Genomic DNA, 17,905 nt, shown 5'->3' on the forward strand with positions numbered 1-17,905 from the left:
TAAATAGCATAGTACTCTAGAGGATGGTAAGATAACGCTGGGTATGGGCAGTCAGGAGTGATCTTGTCTCTGTATTTCTGTGTGCAGCCGAGATTCGGGCCCTCCGCCCTCTACAGTGAGTGAAGCAGAATTTGAAGACATCATGAAGCGGAACAGAGCAATTTCCAGCAGTGCCATTTCCAAAGCTGTATCTGGAGCCAGTGCAGGTAACTCATCCTTAGCTTTGCTGCCTTCTCCTTACTTTCAGTTTTGTCATTTCCATTGGTAAGAAATCCAAGATAAAATTGGAGCACTGGTACATTTTGAAAATCAATAATAACCTGCTTTTGGGCTTTTGGGGAGCTCCACTGAGACTATTTATTTAGCCTGTATCTAGACCTGCCCCATGAAAGCCAACTTGATGCGTAGAATATAAATAACTAATACTATCTCATTGTGGTGTTTCCTGCCTCCTGGAAATCTTGATCTCAGTGGTTGATCACTGGGTCTAGTGTCTGGGTACACCTTGAGTTTTTAGGACTGATGATGATGGTTGATATGGAATCCGATTATATTTGAGGATTGAGGCAGAGCTGATGGCCTCCATGTAGCCTGTCCTGGAAAGAGGCAAATCTATTGGGTGTCATCTTAAGGCATGATACACCCTTACAGCTAACTTTTGCCCTGCTGTCAGTATTAAGTGGCCAGAACCAGAAGCCATGCTTTTGAGAGCTGAGGAAACAGAATCTTTGCTTCCTAAGAGAAGAGTATATAGAGTTCTGATCCAAGTTTCACATTATAACACTAATCATATTCACTTTCTTCCTGTGAGTTTCCCACATGAATGTAGATACAGATTGTCATATCTAAGAAATAACTGTTTTCATCCATTTTCCATAATTTCTCTTTACTACGAAATCTGAATGCAGAGTAAAGACAGAAAGCATGTATATATTCTCTCTGTTTTCCACCGGAAATCTTCATTGACATCTGAGTAAATCTCTTTAAGTTAAAAAGTTAGGTATGCTCGTCGTAGCAAGTCAGATACACAGTGTAAGGAAAAACAGTCATTGTTCTCCACCAGTTCCTTCACATTGAGATGATCAGTAACTGAACCTCTGTCTCCTCCCTTTGTTTTGTTCTCATTTCAGTCATTCAAACCACAGATATCTATTGACTGCCTACAAAACAGGCAAAAATTCCCTCCCCTGGTCGAGCCAAAATCCCAGCATTCCTTGGCCTCCACAGAACTGCAGCTCCTCCAGTCTGTTTCGTTCTTTACTACCCTGCACGAGGAAGCTGCTGGTCCTGTCACTGGCCCCTGCCTGGTTTCATGCTTTCCTTGCATTATCTTGTCCTTAAGGCTCTTGCAATGCAAGAAAGCTTTAGTTAGGAAGTATGGAGGTCCCCACCCCAACCACTAGCCGTGAGTCTGAGTATCGCTCAGATGGTGAAGGAAGGAGCTAGTTCTTCATGGCAGCAAAATTTAAAGTGTGTGTGTGTGTGTGTGTGTGTATGCACACAACATAACGTGTTTTAACTATATGTTACTTCTGTGCATATACATGTTTGGTTATAGATTACAAATAATTCAGACAGAACTGTGCAGTGTTAATAAATGAAAGACTTCTGTACAAGAACTGTCAGTAAGACTACCATGCATCTGAAGTTTCTGTCCTTCAGGGTTGTTTTTTTTTTTTTTGCATATAGCATCATATATGTATAATTTTGATATGGAATACTGTTTCACAGCTTGTCAACAATATTCTGATCATCTATTATACCAGCTAACACCTAACATTTATTGAGCCCTTACTGTGTGCCTGGCACTGTGGTTAAGTGCTTTACATGGATCGCTTTGTTTATATCCAGATTTATTACCTTATGCTTTTTAACAACTATGGAATATTCTGTAGAACCGATGTTCCTTAATTTATATAGTCAGACCCTATTGAAGGAACTTTTAAGTTGTTTCTGATTCTTTAATAAAACAAATGATGCTAAAACAAACATGGTTTAAATTATACACTTGTGAGCAGAAGTTGAAAATTTTTAGAATTGCTAGGTCAAAAAGTGTGCACATTGTTTATTATAATGGGTGTTGTCAAATAGCCTGCAGACAATGACATGCCAGTTTATACATCCATTAGCAGTATCTGAGAGCATCTGTCTGATTCCAGACCATTGGAATATTGGTTCCATACAGTTCTGTACTTGCCGCTTCTGCCTCATCCACTATACTGTGGTTCTGTGGGACAGCTAGTTACTCTTGGTGTGTGTCCTCCTGAGTTCTCCTTTTCATCAGTTAGTTTACTCCCTCTGCTTATCCTTGGCCTTTCCCATCCATCCCCTGTCAGGGGATTACAGTGACGCGATTGAGACGCTGCTCACAGCCATTGCTGTTATCAAACAGTCCCGGGTCGCCAATGATGAGCGTTGCCGTGTCCTCATCTCCTCTCTTAAGGACTGTCTTCATGGCATTGAAGCCAAGTCTTACAGTGTGGGTGCCAGCGGGAGCTCGTCCAGGTGAGTTGATAATTGCTCCAGCGACAGCTAGCCCTGAGCAGCATTTTTCCAGGGGTTGGCAGGGGAAGGAAAGGAACACAGGTATCAGGCAAGGACCTGGCTGAAAGAGCAGACCTAGCCCTCGTGCCTTTAAGGGGAAGAAATTGATCAAATGTTTACATTAATAAATGTTGTAATGTCTGAAATCTGTGTTGGGTGAGGCAATGGGCTTATTTAGGATGGAAGACCAACATAGTTAAGAACGTGGGCTTTGGAGCCATACATTCTTGGATTTGAATTCTGCTCCTAACTATCTGTGTGACCTTGAATGTGAAAGTTACTCAACTTTTGAAGCCTTATTTTTCTCATTTTTAAAAAGAGGACAGTGATAGTACTTATCTTACAGATCTGTTGTAAAGATTAAGTGAAATAAAGCATGTGAAGCTCTTAGCACTGTGCCTGATACATTAATAAGTCTCAACAAATTTGTTCTTACTTTTCTTTAAAAGACTAGTCCTTAAAGAGCTAACATCCTCAGACAGTGGGCCCATGATAGAGTAATAGAAGAGTGGTTTAACAAATAGTAGGAGACACCAAAACACCAGGTTCTTGGAAAGAATGGGGTAGGTCTTCTGAGTGAGGCTGAAAACAGTCTTTCTAATAGGAAAAGACATCGGTCTCGAGAGAGGTCACCAAGCCGGTCCCGGGAAAGCAGCAGGAGGCACCGGGACCTGCTTCATAATGAAGATCGGCATGATGATTACTTCCAAGAAAGGAGCCGAGAGCACGAGAGACACCGGGATAGAGAACGGGACCGGCACCACTGAGAAAGGTGGGATAGAGCCCCATCGCTGGCTTGTTGATGATTTCTTATGAAAGAAAAAATATTGATAGTAAAGGTTTCTCTCCCTCCTTTTAAAGCAGGTAAAGGGGATGGGAGGACTTTGATTTATGTAACCAGAAACTCAGGAGGGCAGATTTTTTGCTTGTTTGTGAGATGTCTCACCTTGAAATGGACCTGAGATTAAGCTATTTTTGCTTGTTTTTTGACTGCTTTCACTCGACATGGTATAATGGCTAAGAACATAGTTTCTGCAGGTTATACATCCCATCTCCTCCAGCCATATTACTTTCTGTTCCTCATTTGTGAGTGAAAATAATAAAACAACTGTCTCATTGGATTGCTGAGTATTCAGTGAGCTAATTCCATATAGAGCATTTAGCTGTCATAGTATCTGTCACATAGTAAGTTCTCAATAAATGATAGCTTTTGTTACTGTTATTGTTACATTTTATTTTTTGCCATGCCAGGTGTGGGATCTTAGTTCCCTGACCAGAGTTTGAACCTGTGCACCCTGCATTGGCAGTGCAAAGTGTTAACCACTGGACCGCCAGGGAAGTCCCTCACTGTTGTTATTTTAACCCCACCAAACTTTCAAAGGAAAAAATCAGGGAAATTGGCCAAGACAGAAAAAAGAAAAGTAAGACCATTGCCTACTTGTAAGTTTTCAAGGTGCAACATTAATAATTTTTTAGTATTAATATCTATTATTTAAAAGATTTTGAAAATCAGGATACTTTAGGAGAAAGCAGATCTGAAAAAAAAAATTAAAGCTTTAGAGGATATGTGGAGTATGTGGAGGATACTTCAATGGCAGGATATGTTTTGGAAAAACTCATTGACAGCATTTTTTTTTTTTTTTCTTAAAGCAAAAGCCAGGAGGGTTGAGGGCAGGGAACTAAATATGTTAACTCAAGTAACTGAAAAGTTGAGGTAGGCTTCTCAGACAGGCTCCAGGTTACATCCCACCAGCTTGGCAATCCCACCTGAAACCAAACTTCCAACAAAGATTGTTTCTGGTACATAAGCAAGCAGGAGCAGTTGTTGCCTCTGTTTCTTTGGAGATCTTTAAAAGTAGTCTAGACTCTGGTGGGGATGGTCTGTTTGTGGTTCCTGAAGGCTGTTGCATGACCCAGGTGATACTTTGGGGTCTCTTGTCAATTTTGTGGTTTCACATCAAGTACATTAGGAAAATGTTCTTGGTTTTGGCCAATTTGGTTGGTCTGAAGTCATGGTAATTGAGGAGGGTGAAGAGTTGGAGTAGTTCTATTTTGTGTTTTTGGGGTGGATACATGGGGGACTGGATGAAGAAGGGAAAAGAAGCCCTTCCTCTTCTGTGAGTGCCTGTCGTTCACAAGCAGTGGCTGGACTACAAACTGTTGCCTAATGATAACCTACCAAACTAATGAGAAAGGAGTCTGGTTATATTCAGCTACTGCCCTCTAGTTTGTTTTTTGTTTTGTTTTGTTTTGTTTTGCCCTCTAGTTTGTTGTTTGACATTGTCTGCCGTAAACCTAAGTGGAGGGATTTCTCTGGTCGTCCAGTGGCTGAGACTCTGCTCCCAATGCAGGGTCCCAGGTTTCATCCCTGGTCAGGGACCTGGATCCTGCATGCTGCTACTGAGACCCAACACAACCAAATAAATAAATGTTTTGTTTTAAAAAAAAAAACAAAAAACTTAAGCAGAGTTGTAGTTGGAAATTATTTTTGTCTTCTTTAGAGAGCAGATATATGGGGAAATGAAGTTAACATTTTTTACCTGCCTCCCTTCTCTCTGTTCTCGTTTATTCCACAGTCTTGGAGTACTTGATATTAATGGAAATCTAAGATACCCCTCAGAAAATCAGCAGTTAGGCTGTGGGTTCTAGATACTTCTTTCTAGATTTTGCAGTAGGTTGAGATTTGAGAAGTGCCCGTATATCTTCCAGAAAAGCAGGCTTCAGGAGAGGTGGAGCCCACAGATAGCTTTGGCCTAATTCCGTCTCGGGGTGGGCAGGAGGGTGGGTTGAGTGGGTCTTTTGATTGAGTCCTTCCCTGCTGTAGCAGTAGCAGCACTTCGCTGTCTTGTTGGAGCTAGCACAGTTGCTGGTGTTGCTTGTAGGTTCAGTGTCAGTCACCACCCTCCCCCATTCCTGCAGCCCACCGTGTGTGTCCTTTGCAGCTAGCTAGGACAGGAGTGACCAGGGAGGTGTTACTTGATGTGTGCGACGCATGGGGCCACACTCAGCTTCATAGTCGGAATGTGTAACTGCACATCACTGTTCTTGGTGGCTTTGCTCGTCTGACAGCCTTTGATAGAGAAATTGTGAGATCCACTGATGATTTGAATTTTGGGGGTTGAACATGTGAACCTGAAACTTTAAAAACTGTCATCTTGCTTCGTTTTATCCACCTGTAAAATGGGAGTTTTCTTCCATTATGGGATGGTTCAATTTGGATATCTGAAAAATCCTGTAACCCAGTAGTTCCCAGAAAAACAGCCATTTGGCTGGTGCAGGCCCATGACAGATGAGGAAAATTAACTCTTGAGATAGGTTTCCTAGTTCCCCAGTTTTCCTAGTCATCCTTTAGATATGTTGGTTATTCCATCCGGATAATTAGTCTCATTTATCTTAAGAACTTCCAAGCTCTGTGTACAGTGAGTGAGTGAAGTCGCTCAGTCGTGTCCGACTCTTTGCAACCCCGTGGACTGTAGCCCCCCTTTTAGTTATTAAAAAAAATAGTATTTATACTGTATGGACAGGTGTTCCTGAGAGCAAAGGATATGTTCCATCTAGAGGCAACAAAAAACAGCAGCCTTTTTTTTTGTCTGCCCTTCCTCAGGATGGCCTCAACCTCTGAGGCTTAAAGTCTGATTGACCCACTTTGGCCTCAATCTATTCAAACTTTACCACCAAAATGGAGCCATAACCTCTAAGTGGGTGATGTTCAGTTGACCCTTGAGCAGTGTAGGGGTTAGGGGAGCCAACCTCTGTGTAGTTGAAAATTCGAGTGTAACTTTACAATCAGCCCTCCCATTTCTGTGGTTTCACATCCACAGATTTCAGCCAACCTCAGATGGTATAGTACTGTAGTATGAATTTATTGAAACAATTCTCCATATATGTGGACCAGTGCAGTTCAAACCTGTATTTTTCAGGGGTCAACTGTAGTTTACTTCTGGTGCGCTAGTTTTCCTCTGAGTCTTTGTTTTGTAGGAGCAGTTTTGTAGGAGCAGTTCCCAAATCACATCTCTTTTGTGGTATATGTTTGTATGCTTTGGAGTGTGAGAATATTCTTAGGTAGTCTGTGGCGCTGACTTTTTGTAGTTGTTTTAAGACATTATCCTCTTTGATGTATATTTATTCTTTCTTCATTGCTGTCCTCCTGAGTGAGTGAAAACTGAGCATTCTGTTCAGTTTTGGTCTAATGCAGAGATTCGGAAACCCATGTGATATGAAATTGAGAAGGCATTGAGGGCTTTCATTCTCTCGTATAGTGATTGAGGAAGGTGCTTGCATACAGAGGTGTTTAGAGAAGCCAGAGGCCATGGCAGAGTCTGAGGACCCCAGGCTGAAATAGTGCCATTTCAGAGTGTAGAAGGATCAGGTAGCTCACAAGTGTATTTTTTCTTTGGCTAGCTCCTCCATGTGCACACATTACGGTTGAGCCTTTATGTATAGGCCATGTTGCCAGCTTAGGCACTAGTTTAAATCTTCAGCCCAAATTTCATTCCCCCTGTTGCTTCTCACCATCAGTTCTATCTTCTATGGTAAGACGGCCAGGCCACCCCCTGCAGATCGGTATTACAGCACTGGAACTAGAGCTGTGTACTGGGCACCTAAAGTTTGGTCAAGATGTGCAAGTGATGTAACAGTGCTTTACTGTTGAGCAGTTCTTAACTGTGCTTTTAGTTTTCTTGGATGGTGACTGCTGATTGTTTTCTTTGATTTCCATGCTCTGCTTTCTGTTCTGGCCAGATCACTCCTGATTGGTGTTAGAGTGCTTCTTGGTCCCTCCCCCACAGCTGTCATCTGAGGGAAGACTTAAAATCTCTTGAGTTTTAGTACAACTTAGAACATCTCTGGCTGTATGTCTATATCTATGTGTATGCTTTTTTAAAAGGAGAAAAGTTTAGTTTTTCCTGTATAAGTGCATGCTCCCTGCTAGGGCCTCTTAAGTATTTGGGGGTTAGTGGATTTGGTTATGTACACGCTTGTTTTCTTACCACTGTACCTCCCATTTCCAGATTTTTCCCCTTTCCCTTAAGGTAAGCTATGACTTGCTCAGAATAGATTTTCTGAAATAGTATTTAAACTCACCATGCTCCTTTACAGCAACTTTTCTTGAAATGTAGCAGTTTCCATACTTTTTCTGCCAAAGTCCCCTTGCCAGTCAGACTGCTTTGATTCCTCATTTCGTTGTCAGTGTTCTTCCCTCTAACCTTAAAGTAAGATGTACTCCTTTTTCCTCTATTCTGCTCCAGCCATGCCCTCACTACTCACAGTGCCAGACATTCCCAGACAATTCTGTTTTTTACTTTCCCACATGTGCATTCTGTCTGCATCCCCTACTTCATACATTTTAACTTTAGAAAATGCCACTATAATTTATTATAAGCCCTTGTTAATCAGAAAGTAACCTCTAACTTGTGCTTTCTTTCTTCCCTTCCGATGTTCTCATTACAGGAGTCTGGTTGGAAGCTAATGTTTTTTTAATGGACTTGCATCTCCTCACCTTGATCAGGACTAAAGGACGGAGGCCGCTCCACCCCTTCCCCTTCCTCCAAGCCCCTAACCCCTCCAGACACCCAGGGAATACCCTCTACCCTACAGGATTGAAGATTGCCTGGCAGCCCTCCCAGTCCTGCTCCTTTTTGCCAGGGTAAAGAACCTAAAGACTCCATGTGGTTGGGAGGGTGGAAGACAGGAAGAGACCATGTCCAGGTCCCTGGTCTCCATAGAGAATGGTGCTTTGTCCAAGGAAACGCATTGAGTTTCTGATTCTCCAGGAGCAGTTCAGTGGTGAGGTTGATGGGAAGAATCCTTCCCAAAGAAAATGGATCCTCCCTGTGGGATCTAGGAGAGTGACTGGGTGTGCCAAATATGCCCAGGGTCCTGCCCTCAGCACTAGGTTTGATGGGGCCAAGAGGGTCCAAACCCCTTGCTAACATACCACTTCTTTAACTCCTTTACCTTCCCAGCCCTTTGAGGAGGGACCATGGGAACAGAAACTACTTCCTGGAAAGCTCCTGTTCTTGCTTTTCCCTCTTACATATTGACGGTTTGTTTTCCTAACCTCCCGGAGGGCTCAAACCCTTCTAACTCCTGCTGCCCAGCCTCCTCAGTGGACCTGCCCCTCCTAAGCAGAGAAGGCCCATGAGGTTGCTGTCTGCTGAGGGGTCTGGCGGAGCCCATTACCACCCTCTACTGCTTCTTGCTTGGTTGCCTGTTGCAATAACCAGCTCCATCCACTAGATGTTCCCTTTCCCTGGGGCTTTTCCATTTCACATGTGGAGCCCTTCCCCCAAGAAGGCGGCTTCCTTGTTTTAGAGGAAGGTACTGCCATTGGGAGTTGGGGATGTCGGACCTCAGCAGTGAAGAACCCTCGTGAAGTACTAGGAATGGGGAAGGAGGCAAGTTGGGCAGGATATGGCCTACTTCCATAGGCTTTTCTTTTTTCAGGTTCGATGTGAGCATGGGCTTGCATCCTCCAGGTACATACTTTTACTTATTGTGGGATAACCTGGCACTAGTAAGTAAAGTCACAAAAATTTGGTATTTTTTCACCTTTTGACTTAATAGCTCCCCTCGCTCTGCCTGGAGGTACTTGCTACCTCTGATAAGGAGCAAGGAAGAAGTGGAGCCTGACTTGAATGAGCTCAGCTCAGAATTCTAAGGACCACCACTCTGGGGGCCATTTTCTACACAGGCAAATGGAATTGCTTTTCCCATAACATCCAGATTGTGATGTGGTTGCTGCTGACAGAAGCGGCAGCAACAGGGTCCTGCAATACCCATGGGGCGACGGATGCTGCTTCTGCATCTATAAGGGCATGTGACATCTAACAGGAGACGTGGCATGTGAGATGTAGGGTCACTGGAGACCCTTCTGGCTCAGAGGGGAGAGACTGAGTTGGACCGAACCCTTCCTCTGTTCCCTGCACGTTTCTGACACAGCCCTCAATCAGTCACTAAGGGAGTCCCCCCAGGGTTGGAGAGGCACATTCCCTTGGGACAGAGGCTACCGGTTGTAGCTTTTTATCCCCTGTCCCCCAACCCCATCCCCGCCTCCACTTCAGAATATGGCACCCCGCCCAGCCAGCCAAGTGTTAAGTGATGTGCTTATCCTCAAGAGCAGCTCCGGGTGTCTTTTTAATGTAGAGAAAACCAAGTAAGGTGACAGTTTACGGCGAAGAAAATATATATAGAATACCAGGAAAGCCGTTTACCCGGAGAATTTTTTTTCTCCCTATTTTTTGTTTTGTTTTTACTCAATGACACAATTTTTAGTTTTATTTCCTGATAGCAAAAAGAAAGAAACCCAACCCTCAAAAAGGCCATGGCCCCGTCCCCCTGTTGTTGGTGATTTGTTTGTCTTTCTGATAGGTTGAAAATTGTGTAATAAACTTGATGACACTGTCAATCTTTTATACTGCATTGTATTTTTTTTCCTTTTGTAACAAAATATTTTTAAATAATAAATGGGGTGTGCGCTGTTTCACAGATTCCGCATTGCATAGATTTGTTGAGGTGTCTGGGACATGGGTGCGGGCTGATGTAGAGGGAGGGGAGTGAATCCCAGAGTTCTCAGCTGAAACTGGACGGTGGGGGTGCAGTGTGTTTGGTACACCTAGGAGGCCTCGTGTAGTACTCTGGAGGTGCTGCCCCTTGAGGTTTAGCTTTTTTTCCTTAGCCATCTAAATAGCCTAATTCTAGGTCATCCTTTATCCTTCAAGATTCCTAAGATATATTCCCAGAATAAATGTCCTACCTTGTACAGTTGAGTTCTGCTATCATCAGGTTCATAAAGGGAAGAATCCTCTGCTAGGAATTAGCAGATAGGCTGGCTAGTGCTTCCTTCCACTGTCTAAATCTATGACCATGGACAGGCAGCATGTCCTCAGGCTTTCATCTGCAGGATGAAAATGATAGCTGTCCTGCCTTCCACACTGGGATGTTTTAAGCATCAGCAATAACAAATGGGAATGTTTTAGGTAGACTGAATTGCTATCTAATATAAGGAAGTACAGGTTAGAAAGCAGAGTGTTGAGGGGTGATCCTTGGGATTCCAGAAAGCTGACTTTTTAAAAAGCCCAGTGAACAAGAAGAGTTAACACAATAAAAAGATGAACGAATGACCAGGTGACATACAATGTGTTATCGAGACCAGTAAAGGCAAAAGCAGTATAAAAACAAGTAACCTGTAGTGGAAGGGAATCTCCGGAGGGTCTACGATGTTACCAAACGTACAGGAAAAAAAAATTGCAGTGCCTCTCAGAACTTAAACCAGTGTTCTCAAGTTGAGTTCCATGGTCACCTGCATCTCAGATGTGTGCCATTGCCAAAATGCCTTCCTGTGCTGCATCAACTCTAAAGTCTAGAAGTCTACTTTTTATGTTCCAGATGGCTTATGTGTGTGGGGACTAGAGTGTGAGGACTGTTAGACTGGAGAAGCAAATACATTCTGCAGTTTCTCTTAGGGGCAACCATTGGAGTATAGAAAGGGAAAGACTTGGATCACCTCTGCCGTGCAGTCACCTGGCAGTTCTAGGCATGAGTGTGAATATCTGAGCAACTTCTGTCAGCCTGTGACCAGCGCCTGCTCCTTTGTCCTTTCCCACTGTCCCAGAATGTTAGTTCTTCAGGTGTGCATGGTGTATGGTGGCTTCCCTTGACACTACGGTGAGTACAGCCTGACACGTTAAACCCTGAAAGACTAGCTGTGCTGATTCCATCCTCCACTGCCTCAGTTTCTATTGTATGATGTTCTCTGATGACTAACCATCCACACAGTTGGCTCTGACAAGCAGCAAGAAGAATAGAACATTTATGGGACCCCTGGTGGTCCAGTGGTTAAGGCTCCTAGCTTCCACTGCAGGGGTCACAGGTTTGGTCTGTGGTCAGGGAACCAAGAGCCTGTGTGCAGTGTGGCATGGCCAAAAATTAAATAAAAAGGAGGCGCATTTATGAAGCCATGCATGGGAAATGCAATGCTTCGAGGTACCCAAGGAGAAAATGTGAGGACTTCCTGTTTTAATCCTGTGCCCGTTTTCAATCATTCATTCCCATACTCATGTGGTACCCTTTGAGGACTGGGGCTAATCCAGACTGAGACAAGTAAGACAAAAGTTTCTAACAAGTTAGTAACCAGTTGATGCTTGGCTATGTTACTTCCTCATCTCTAAACCTGCCAAGTCCAGGGTGAGATTGAATTGCTCTCTAAAGCCCCTGTGAATTATAAGTTGCCTCTTAGAACTGAATCTCCCATTCATTTTTCTGCATTGCTGGGAGGGTGGTGATGGTTTAGTCACTAAGTTGTATCCTACTCTTGGCAACCCCATGGACTGTAGCCTGCCAGGCTCCTCTGTCCATGGAGTTCTCTAGACTGGAGTGGGTTGCCATTTCTTTCTCTGGAGGGGTCTTCCTGACCCAGGAATTGAACTCAGGCCTCCTGCATTGCAGGCAGATTCTTTAACCATAACCAATGAAACTAAATGAAATAGGTCAAGGACAATGAGTTCTCCAGGTTCATACCAGTGATTTCTTCAAAGCAGGGCTAGGCGGCAAAAAGGCAGTGTGAGAAACAGCAGAAAATTGTATTCATGGGATATGCTATTGAAATGTCAGGGAAGTTCCTACTGGAGTTTTTGTTACTGTGTCATGCTGAATTAGACCTATCTAAATACAGTCTTTGGATAGACCCCAAAGGCAGCTCTTAGGCAAGGACACAGAGGGTTAGGAAACACGAGAAGGCCTGGACAGTGGAGACCTTTGTAGAATGAGAATGAGCCTGATCACAGGAAATAAGCAGTTAAAAACCAGCATGACATTCTTAAAGGCCAATTACTTTTTACTCTGAGTAAGAGCAGATAGTCTAGGATTCACCTGATAGCATAGGGGCCATATGGCTCAAGGTTTCCTAAAGTGGCTTCTGTTAGGGCTTCTTGGAGCTAAAACAATGGCCGCTATCATGTAAGACGAGAAACAGTTTTAAAGATAGTTACTTGGAAAAAAGAAGATACACTCATTTAGGGCAACATTTCTCCAGCTTAAAAAATAAAAGTATATGTTCCTTTTATGTTCACTTGAAATTTTAAAACAAACAACCAAAAAACATTGGTAAGTTTAGAATATGTTTCTTCCAATTAACCACACCTCATCCTGGAAAGATGACGATTATCTGTAAGTATGAGAGACAAGATGCTGGCTGTACAACTACTGATCCTGCGTGCTACAGCTAATGAAGCCTGTGTGTCTAGAGCCTGTGCTCCGCAACGAGAAGCCACTGCAGTGAGACGCCCGTGCAACACAACGAAGAGCAGCCCTCGCTCACCGAAACTAGAGGAAGCCTGAGTGCAGAAATGAAGACCCCGCACAACCAAAAATAAATAAATTTTAAAAATATGCTGGCTTTGGGGCAGAGGTGAAGAATGTGAGTGGTCAGGATGACAGGTCTGAAGAAGACACCGAAGCTGGCAGGGCCTTTAGGGATTAATTGAGACTAGAGCTGCAGGGGAGGAAATTCAGCAGGACATCTTCATTGCTGCCTCTGTGTCTGCACAGGATCACTAAGCACAGCCAAGAGCAAACCTTGGGGACAGTCTCTACTTTCTCTTGAAGTGGATGAAATACTAGGTACAGGTGCCATAAGGAAAAGGCTACAACCTCCCACAATAGAAAATACATATTTATTATAAAATAATGTTTGTTTCATGATGAGAGTAGAAAAATAACACTATGAGCTTCTTAAAAAGTTCTGGAGCTCAGTTTCTGAGGAATAGCATGAGCGGCTTTTGCATCACTCTGGAAGCACACCCTCCTGAGGCACCGTGTGCTCTTGCAGGACATGTAGGGCACAGCACACATTGGGAGAGTGTGGCTCAGGTCCTTCTGGAAGCCCAGGGAGCCTGCAAGGTCCACACAAGATGCTCTGGCCACGAAGATCAAAGAGGAAAACCTGAGGTCAGAAGGGAGCTGGTTCCAAGGAAGGCCTGGAAGGCACCAGCCGTGCCCCTCCCTATACTGGAGTGTAGAAGAGTTTCCTGGCTGATGGTCCTTGTTGAGAAGATGGTGCCCAGTGGCCTTATGCTGGGTTTGTTCCCCAGGTGTCTGTGCTGAGGAAAAGCTGCAACCTTTCTCAGGACAACTTGGCCTGCCATTTCTCACTGGTATGGCTGAAGTACCAGAGGTATGTATGGTACTGCCATACATACCTTCAGCCTGTGAAGGCTGCTGGCTGAAGTTTTTGTACTTCACATCCTGTCCATACTGATGGCAGAAAGAAAGAAAGAAAATGTTAAAAGTCCAGTGAACAAAAGAAGCTGGCCTGAACTGTTCTATAATCCAAGCCTCTTGGCCCCAGAAAGCAAGAATATCTTCCCTAAGTGTGTAACTTCGGGAAAGACACCTTTCTACCCTCAGTGGGAGAAACACCTTTCTCACCCTTAAACATCCTCTAGAGTCCAGACCCTTCAAGCTTTAGAAGAACAATGAATCCCTCCCTGGGATGGGAACCCAACCCTCAGGTGATGGGAAATGGCCCCTCAGCAGCAGTACCTGGAGAAAGCGGTCAGGGTGAGCACCTCAAGCAGGAGCTCTGAGCCGCAGAAGAAGAGCAAGATGCTGTTCATGATGGCTTCCAGGCGGAGCACGTAGGTCTGCAGCAGCAGGTAATAGGAGGCCATCATGGTGGACGGAAAGGTCAAGGCCACACTAATACCAAGTGGCATCTTTCTCTGGCAGAGGTTTCCCTTTGTACCTGTCAGACACAGCCCATGGAGTCACCTCCAAGTGGCCTGCTTTCCTTGGCCTCAGAGGAAAAGGCGGGCAGGATGGGATGGACTGGCAAGCAGAGGCAAATGGTCCTGAATAGGGAAGTGCAACTTCATTAACAGGGTCCCACTGTGTTAAAAACAAGAGGCTTTGGAGCGGCTGTGAGATTAGCGTCATTCGCAGAAAGGTCCTGCTCCCAGTGAAGAAACAATGGGATCTTTATTTGAGGAAAGATCTTTATAATTATAAAAATAATATATAATCATTGAATACTTTGTCAATTAATATAGAAACTATGGACTTCCCTGGCAGTCCAGTGGTTGACTCTGCTTCCACTGCAGGGATCATGGGTCCAATCCCTGGTTAGGGAACTAAGGACCCACGTGCCCCACGGAATGGCCAAAAAAATAAAATAAAATAAAAAATATAGAAAATCATTTTAGAAAATACAGAAATTAAAAGACCTCATGATTCACCCTCTAGAGAAAGCCATTACTACAGGATGAGGTATACTGTTTCAGACATTTTTTGTGTATGTAGTCACGTGTTATTATTTTCATTATTATAAAAGTAGTGTCATACTCTGCATACTGTTTGGCAACTTGTTTAACCATTTAACATAGTTAGATGTCTTTCCACATTAACTACCTTTTACTCTATCATAACTCCACACATAACTATCTTTTTAATGGCTATGAACAATTCATTGAACCAATATCATAATTTAACTAATCCTGTATTGATAGGTGTTAGGTTGTTTCTAAGGTTTTGATGTCAAAAAATACGTGGCAATAACATCCTCATATAGATATATTTGTGTATCTGTAGAAGTGTGTTTTTTTCAACCAGTTTTAGAAGGGAAATTGTTAATGTCTAAGAATATGAATTTTACCTGGTAAAACCATTAGCAAAAAAGGTTATACTAATTTATATTCCTAGGGGTGTGGGAATAGAAATACTCACATGAGTGTGAGACCATACATACTGTTTCTTGCAGTTATTTGCATACTGAAAATCTGGAAATCTTTTAATCCTATAGGTGAAAATGTTACCTTGTTTTTCCAGTTTGCTTTTTGTTAGTGAGTTTGGGCATTTTATCACGGTTACTGGTCCTTTGTAATTATTCTTATGTGAACTGCCCATTAGGGTCCCTTGCTATTTTTTTTTTTTTTTTTTTTTGCTGTGCAGCATGCAGAATCTTAGTTCCCCAACCACAGATTGAACCCCTACCCCCTGAGTTGGACGCTTGAAATCTTAACCACTGGACAGCCAGGGAATTCCCTCCCTTGCTAATTTTTAAAACTAGCTTTTTTTTCTTAGCATTTTATGTGAGCTTTCTTTATCCCTTGTGATATGTGCTGAAAGTATTTTTTTTTCTTCAGTGTGTTTAAAGAACATTTTCAGGGATGACATATTCTAACTAATTAGGGCTTGCTCTGTATTTCTGGGAATATAAAACTTGTCCTAGAGAGATCCTTGTTCAGAAAAATGAAGGGGATCTTAGTGCTGACCTGTGCAGGCATCTCCTGCCCCAGACATGGAGTTGCAGCTGAATCTATTCTCCCAAGAAAACCAGTGAGAAGAACAAGGCACTCTTGTAACAGTTAGACAACTGGGAAGGAATTGTCTAATATCTTGCCACTGCCCACTTCTGGCCCTGCAGGGCAACGGACAGATACATCTTGACCCAAAATATGAAGCAGCTTGAAACTTCAGAGAGGGGGTAATGGGATATACCACCAGATCCAATCTCTTGATTGGTGAGCCTAGGTTATATACTTATCCTTGTTGATCAGGTTACGGATAACAGCTCATCTCAGAAAGAATGGAAATATTCTTTGGACAAACACTCACCAAAAAATAGTCGAATTACTTCAACTCCGAGATACAGGAAGAGCATCACCACATCCAGAACTAGATTGGCTGTTGGGTATGGGAGCAGGAGACCTGCCGATACAAAAGTCAAGAGTTTGCAAACAACACAGAACAGCACGCAGGAGAACTCCCACACGCCTGAGTCTTATCAGCTTTCCATGAACTACTTAGTGAGATGTGGGCAGGATCTGTTAACCTGATGCAGGATGTGTTAACTCCTTGTTGTGGCTGCATTTCTGTTAGAGGCAGGCATGTTGTTATGGGGTTTTACTCCTAACTCGGACAGTCTATGAGGACTCCACCCTCCACCATTATCAGCTGTACACCGGTACACAGACCGCTGAATAGCTTCTGAGGGTCATCAACGGGCTGAAAGTGGAGTCCAGCAAGAGGTGATGGGGGAGAGTTGGAATGGAGAATCCCACATTTCCCAAACTCAAGAAATTCTTGCCCAGGAGCTTCCTACTAAATCATTCTACAGTCATCTGATGAAGAGACTTCTACCTTACAGTGAAGAGGATCCCTAGAGGGCAGAAAAGAATGAAAAATAGGAAGGTTTTTGGTGGGAGTTGGCTCTGCGCTGAAGTGGGGAAGGGATGTGGACAAGGGTAGTCAAACGCCAGGCCTCACCTTTATACAGAAATATGAAGAGTTCCAGCAGGAAATAGGTAGCATAATACCACCCATTCAGAAAGAACAGAATTTCCAGCGGGGTGGAGGACAACCGTTTACCTGAAAATGTGAGCACAGAGAAAAAGAGATGGGCTGGAGGGCAGCTCAAACCTGTTATTTCAATGGTTTTGTGTCTAACTTGAAGGAAACACGAGGTCGCAGCTAATGGAAAGGGCCACTTGGGGCACTTCTGATTGCTGATGAGGAGAGAGAAAGAGAGAGAGAGAGAGAGAGAGAGAGAGAGAGTGTGTGTGTGTGTGAGTGTGTGTGTAGGGTGTCCGTGTGTGTAGCGTTTCTCTGTGTGAGTGTGTAGAGTGTCGCTAAACTTGACTCTGGGCTTCCGGCGCGAAAGTCAAAGCCCCTTTAAGATCTAACCTCGTCACTATTTGGGAAGGGAAAAGGGGTGCAGAGGCCAGCACTGGCTTGTTTGAAGTCACGCTACAAATTTGTAACTGAGCTGGCCTAGAACAGGCCCGGCCAAGAATTTGGGGGAATCTGAGACCCGCACCTCGAGACCTTCAGGAACTCAGGGAGGGTGAGGCTGCTAGACCCTGCTTTGGACAAGTGAGGTGTGATGTCCATAACACCTGAGAATAGAGGGTTTATAAAAGTCGAGCAATGGGAGAGAAAGGAGTGGAGTATAGAAGCGATCAGGACCAGAGACTCACACACCTCCGTAATCTCACCTCGCGGCGCCATCTCCAGTCCCCATGGAAACTGCTTACGCGGCTACCTCTACTCTTGGAGCAGCGAGGCGTTGCCGGAAGCGGGGGACGGAGCGGCCCGAGATTCTGGCCTCTCTGCCCGCCCATCACACTCTATGGTTCCCTGGTGCGAAGGCCGTCTTGTTGCGTCCGCGCGTGCGCGCAAACGGCCTTCGCTGGGGTTCTGACTGGCGACCATCGACAGCGCAGTGTCAACCCACGGAGCTGGAGTCCGCAGGCCCTCAGGGCTGGGAGCAGCTGTTGGGCTTCACTACCCGAAGTTTTTTAGAAAAGGCAGAGGAACCAGAGATCAAATTGCCAACATCCGCTGGATCATGGAAAAAGCAAGAGAGTTC

At 44.0% G+C, this 17,905-nt stretch overlaps 2 protein-coding genes across 8 annotated transcripts in view; one reads left to right on the top strand and one right to left on the bottom strand.

Annotated features, from left to right (window-relative positions):
- CPSF7 (cleavage and polyadenylation specific factor 7) overlaps positions 1 to 10,024 on the top strand; it is a 22,890-nt gene extending 12,866 nt beyond the window's left edge. Inside the window, 4 exon segments of the mRNA XM_027532489.1 lie at positions 88 to 206; positions 2,337 to 2,505; positions 3,149 to 3,316; positions 7,993 to 10,024. Of these exon segments, the coding sequence (XP_027388290.1) occupies positions 88 to 206; positions 2,337 to 2,505; positions 3,149 to 3,311 (451 nt within the window). The 3' untranslated portion in view covers positions 3,312 to 3,316; positions 7,993 to 10,024.
- The window catches only part of TMEM216 (transmembrane protein 216), a 20,037-nt gene extending 2,132 nt beyond the window's left edge, over positions 1 to 17,905 (bottom strand). Inside the window, exons 1-6 of one of the 7 annotated variants that reach the window (XR_003509417.1) lie at positions 17,532 to 17,905; positions 16,804 to 16,905; positions 16,153 to 16,245; positions 14,083 to 14,284; positions 7,627 to 7,748; positions 2,451 to 2,538 (exon numbers count right to left, since the gene is read on the bottom strand). Coding sequence is in view for 6 of the 7 variants with exons in the window: in XM_027532491.1 (XP_027388292.1) it covers positions 13,273 to 13,483; positions 14,083 to 14,284; positions 16,153 to 16,245; positions 16,804 to 16,905; positions 17,532 to 17,544 (621 nt within the window). In the remaining variant the exon portion in view is untranslated. Of the gene's footprint in view, positions 1 to 2,450; positions 2,539 to 6,466; positions 7,749 to 13,192; positions 13,795 to 14,082; positions 14,285 to 16,152; positions 16,246 to 16,803; positions 16,906 to 17,517 lie in introns of those variants that run through there. The other 6 variants (XM_027532493.1, XM_027532496.1, XM_027532491.1 and 3 more) reach the window with 6 other exon arrangements.

The sequence above is a fragment of the Bos indicus x Bos taurus genome, chromosome 29, assembly GCF_003369695.1.
Source record: "Bos indicus x Bos taurus breed Angus x Brahman F1 hybrid chromosome 29, Bos_hybrid_MaternalHap_v2.0, whole genome shotgun sequence".
NCBI classification, from domain to species: Eukaryota; Metazoa; Chordata; class Mammalia; order Artiodactyla; family Bovidae; genus Bos; species Bos indicus x Bos taurus.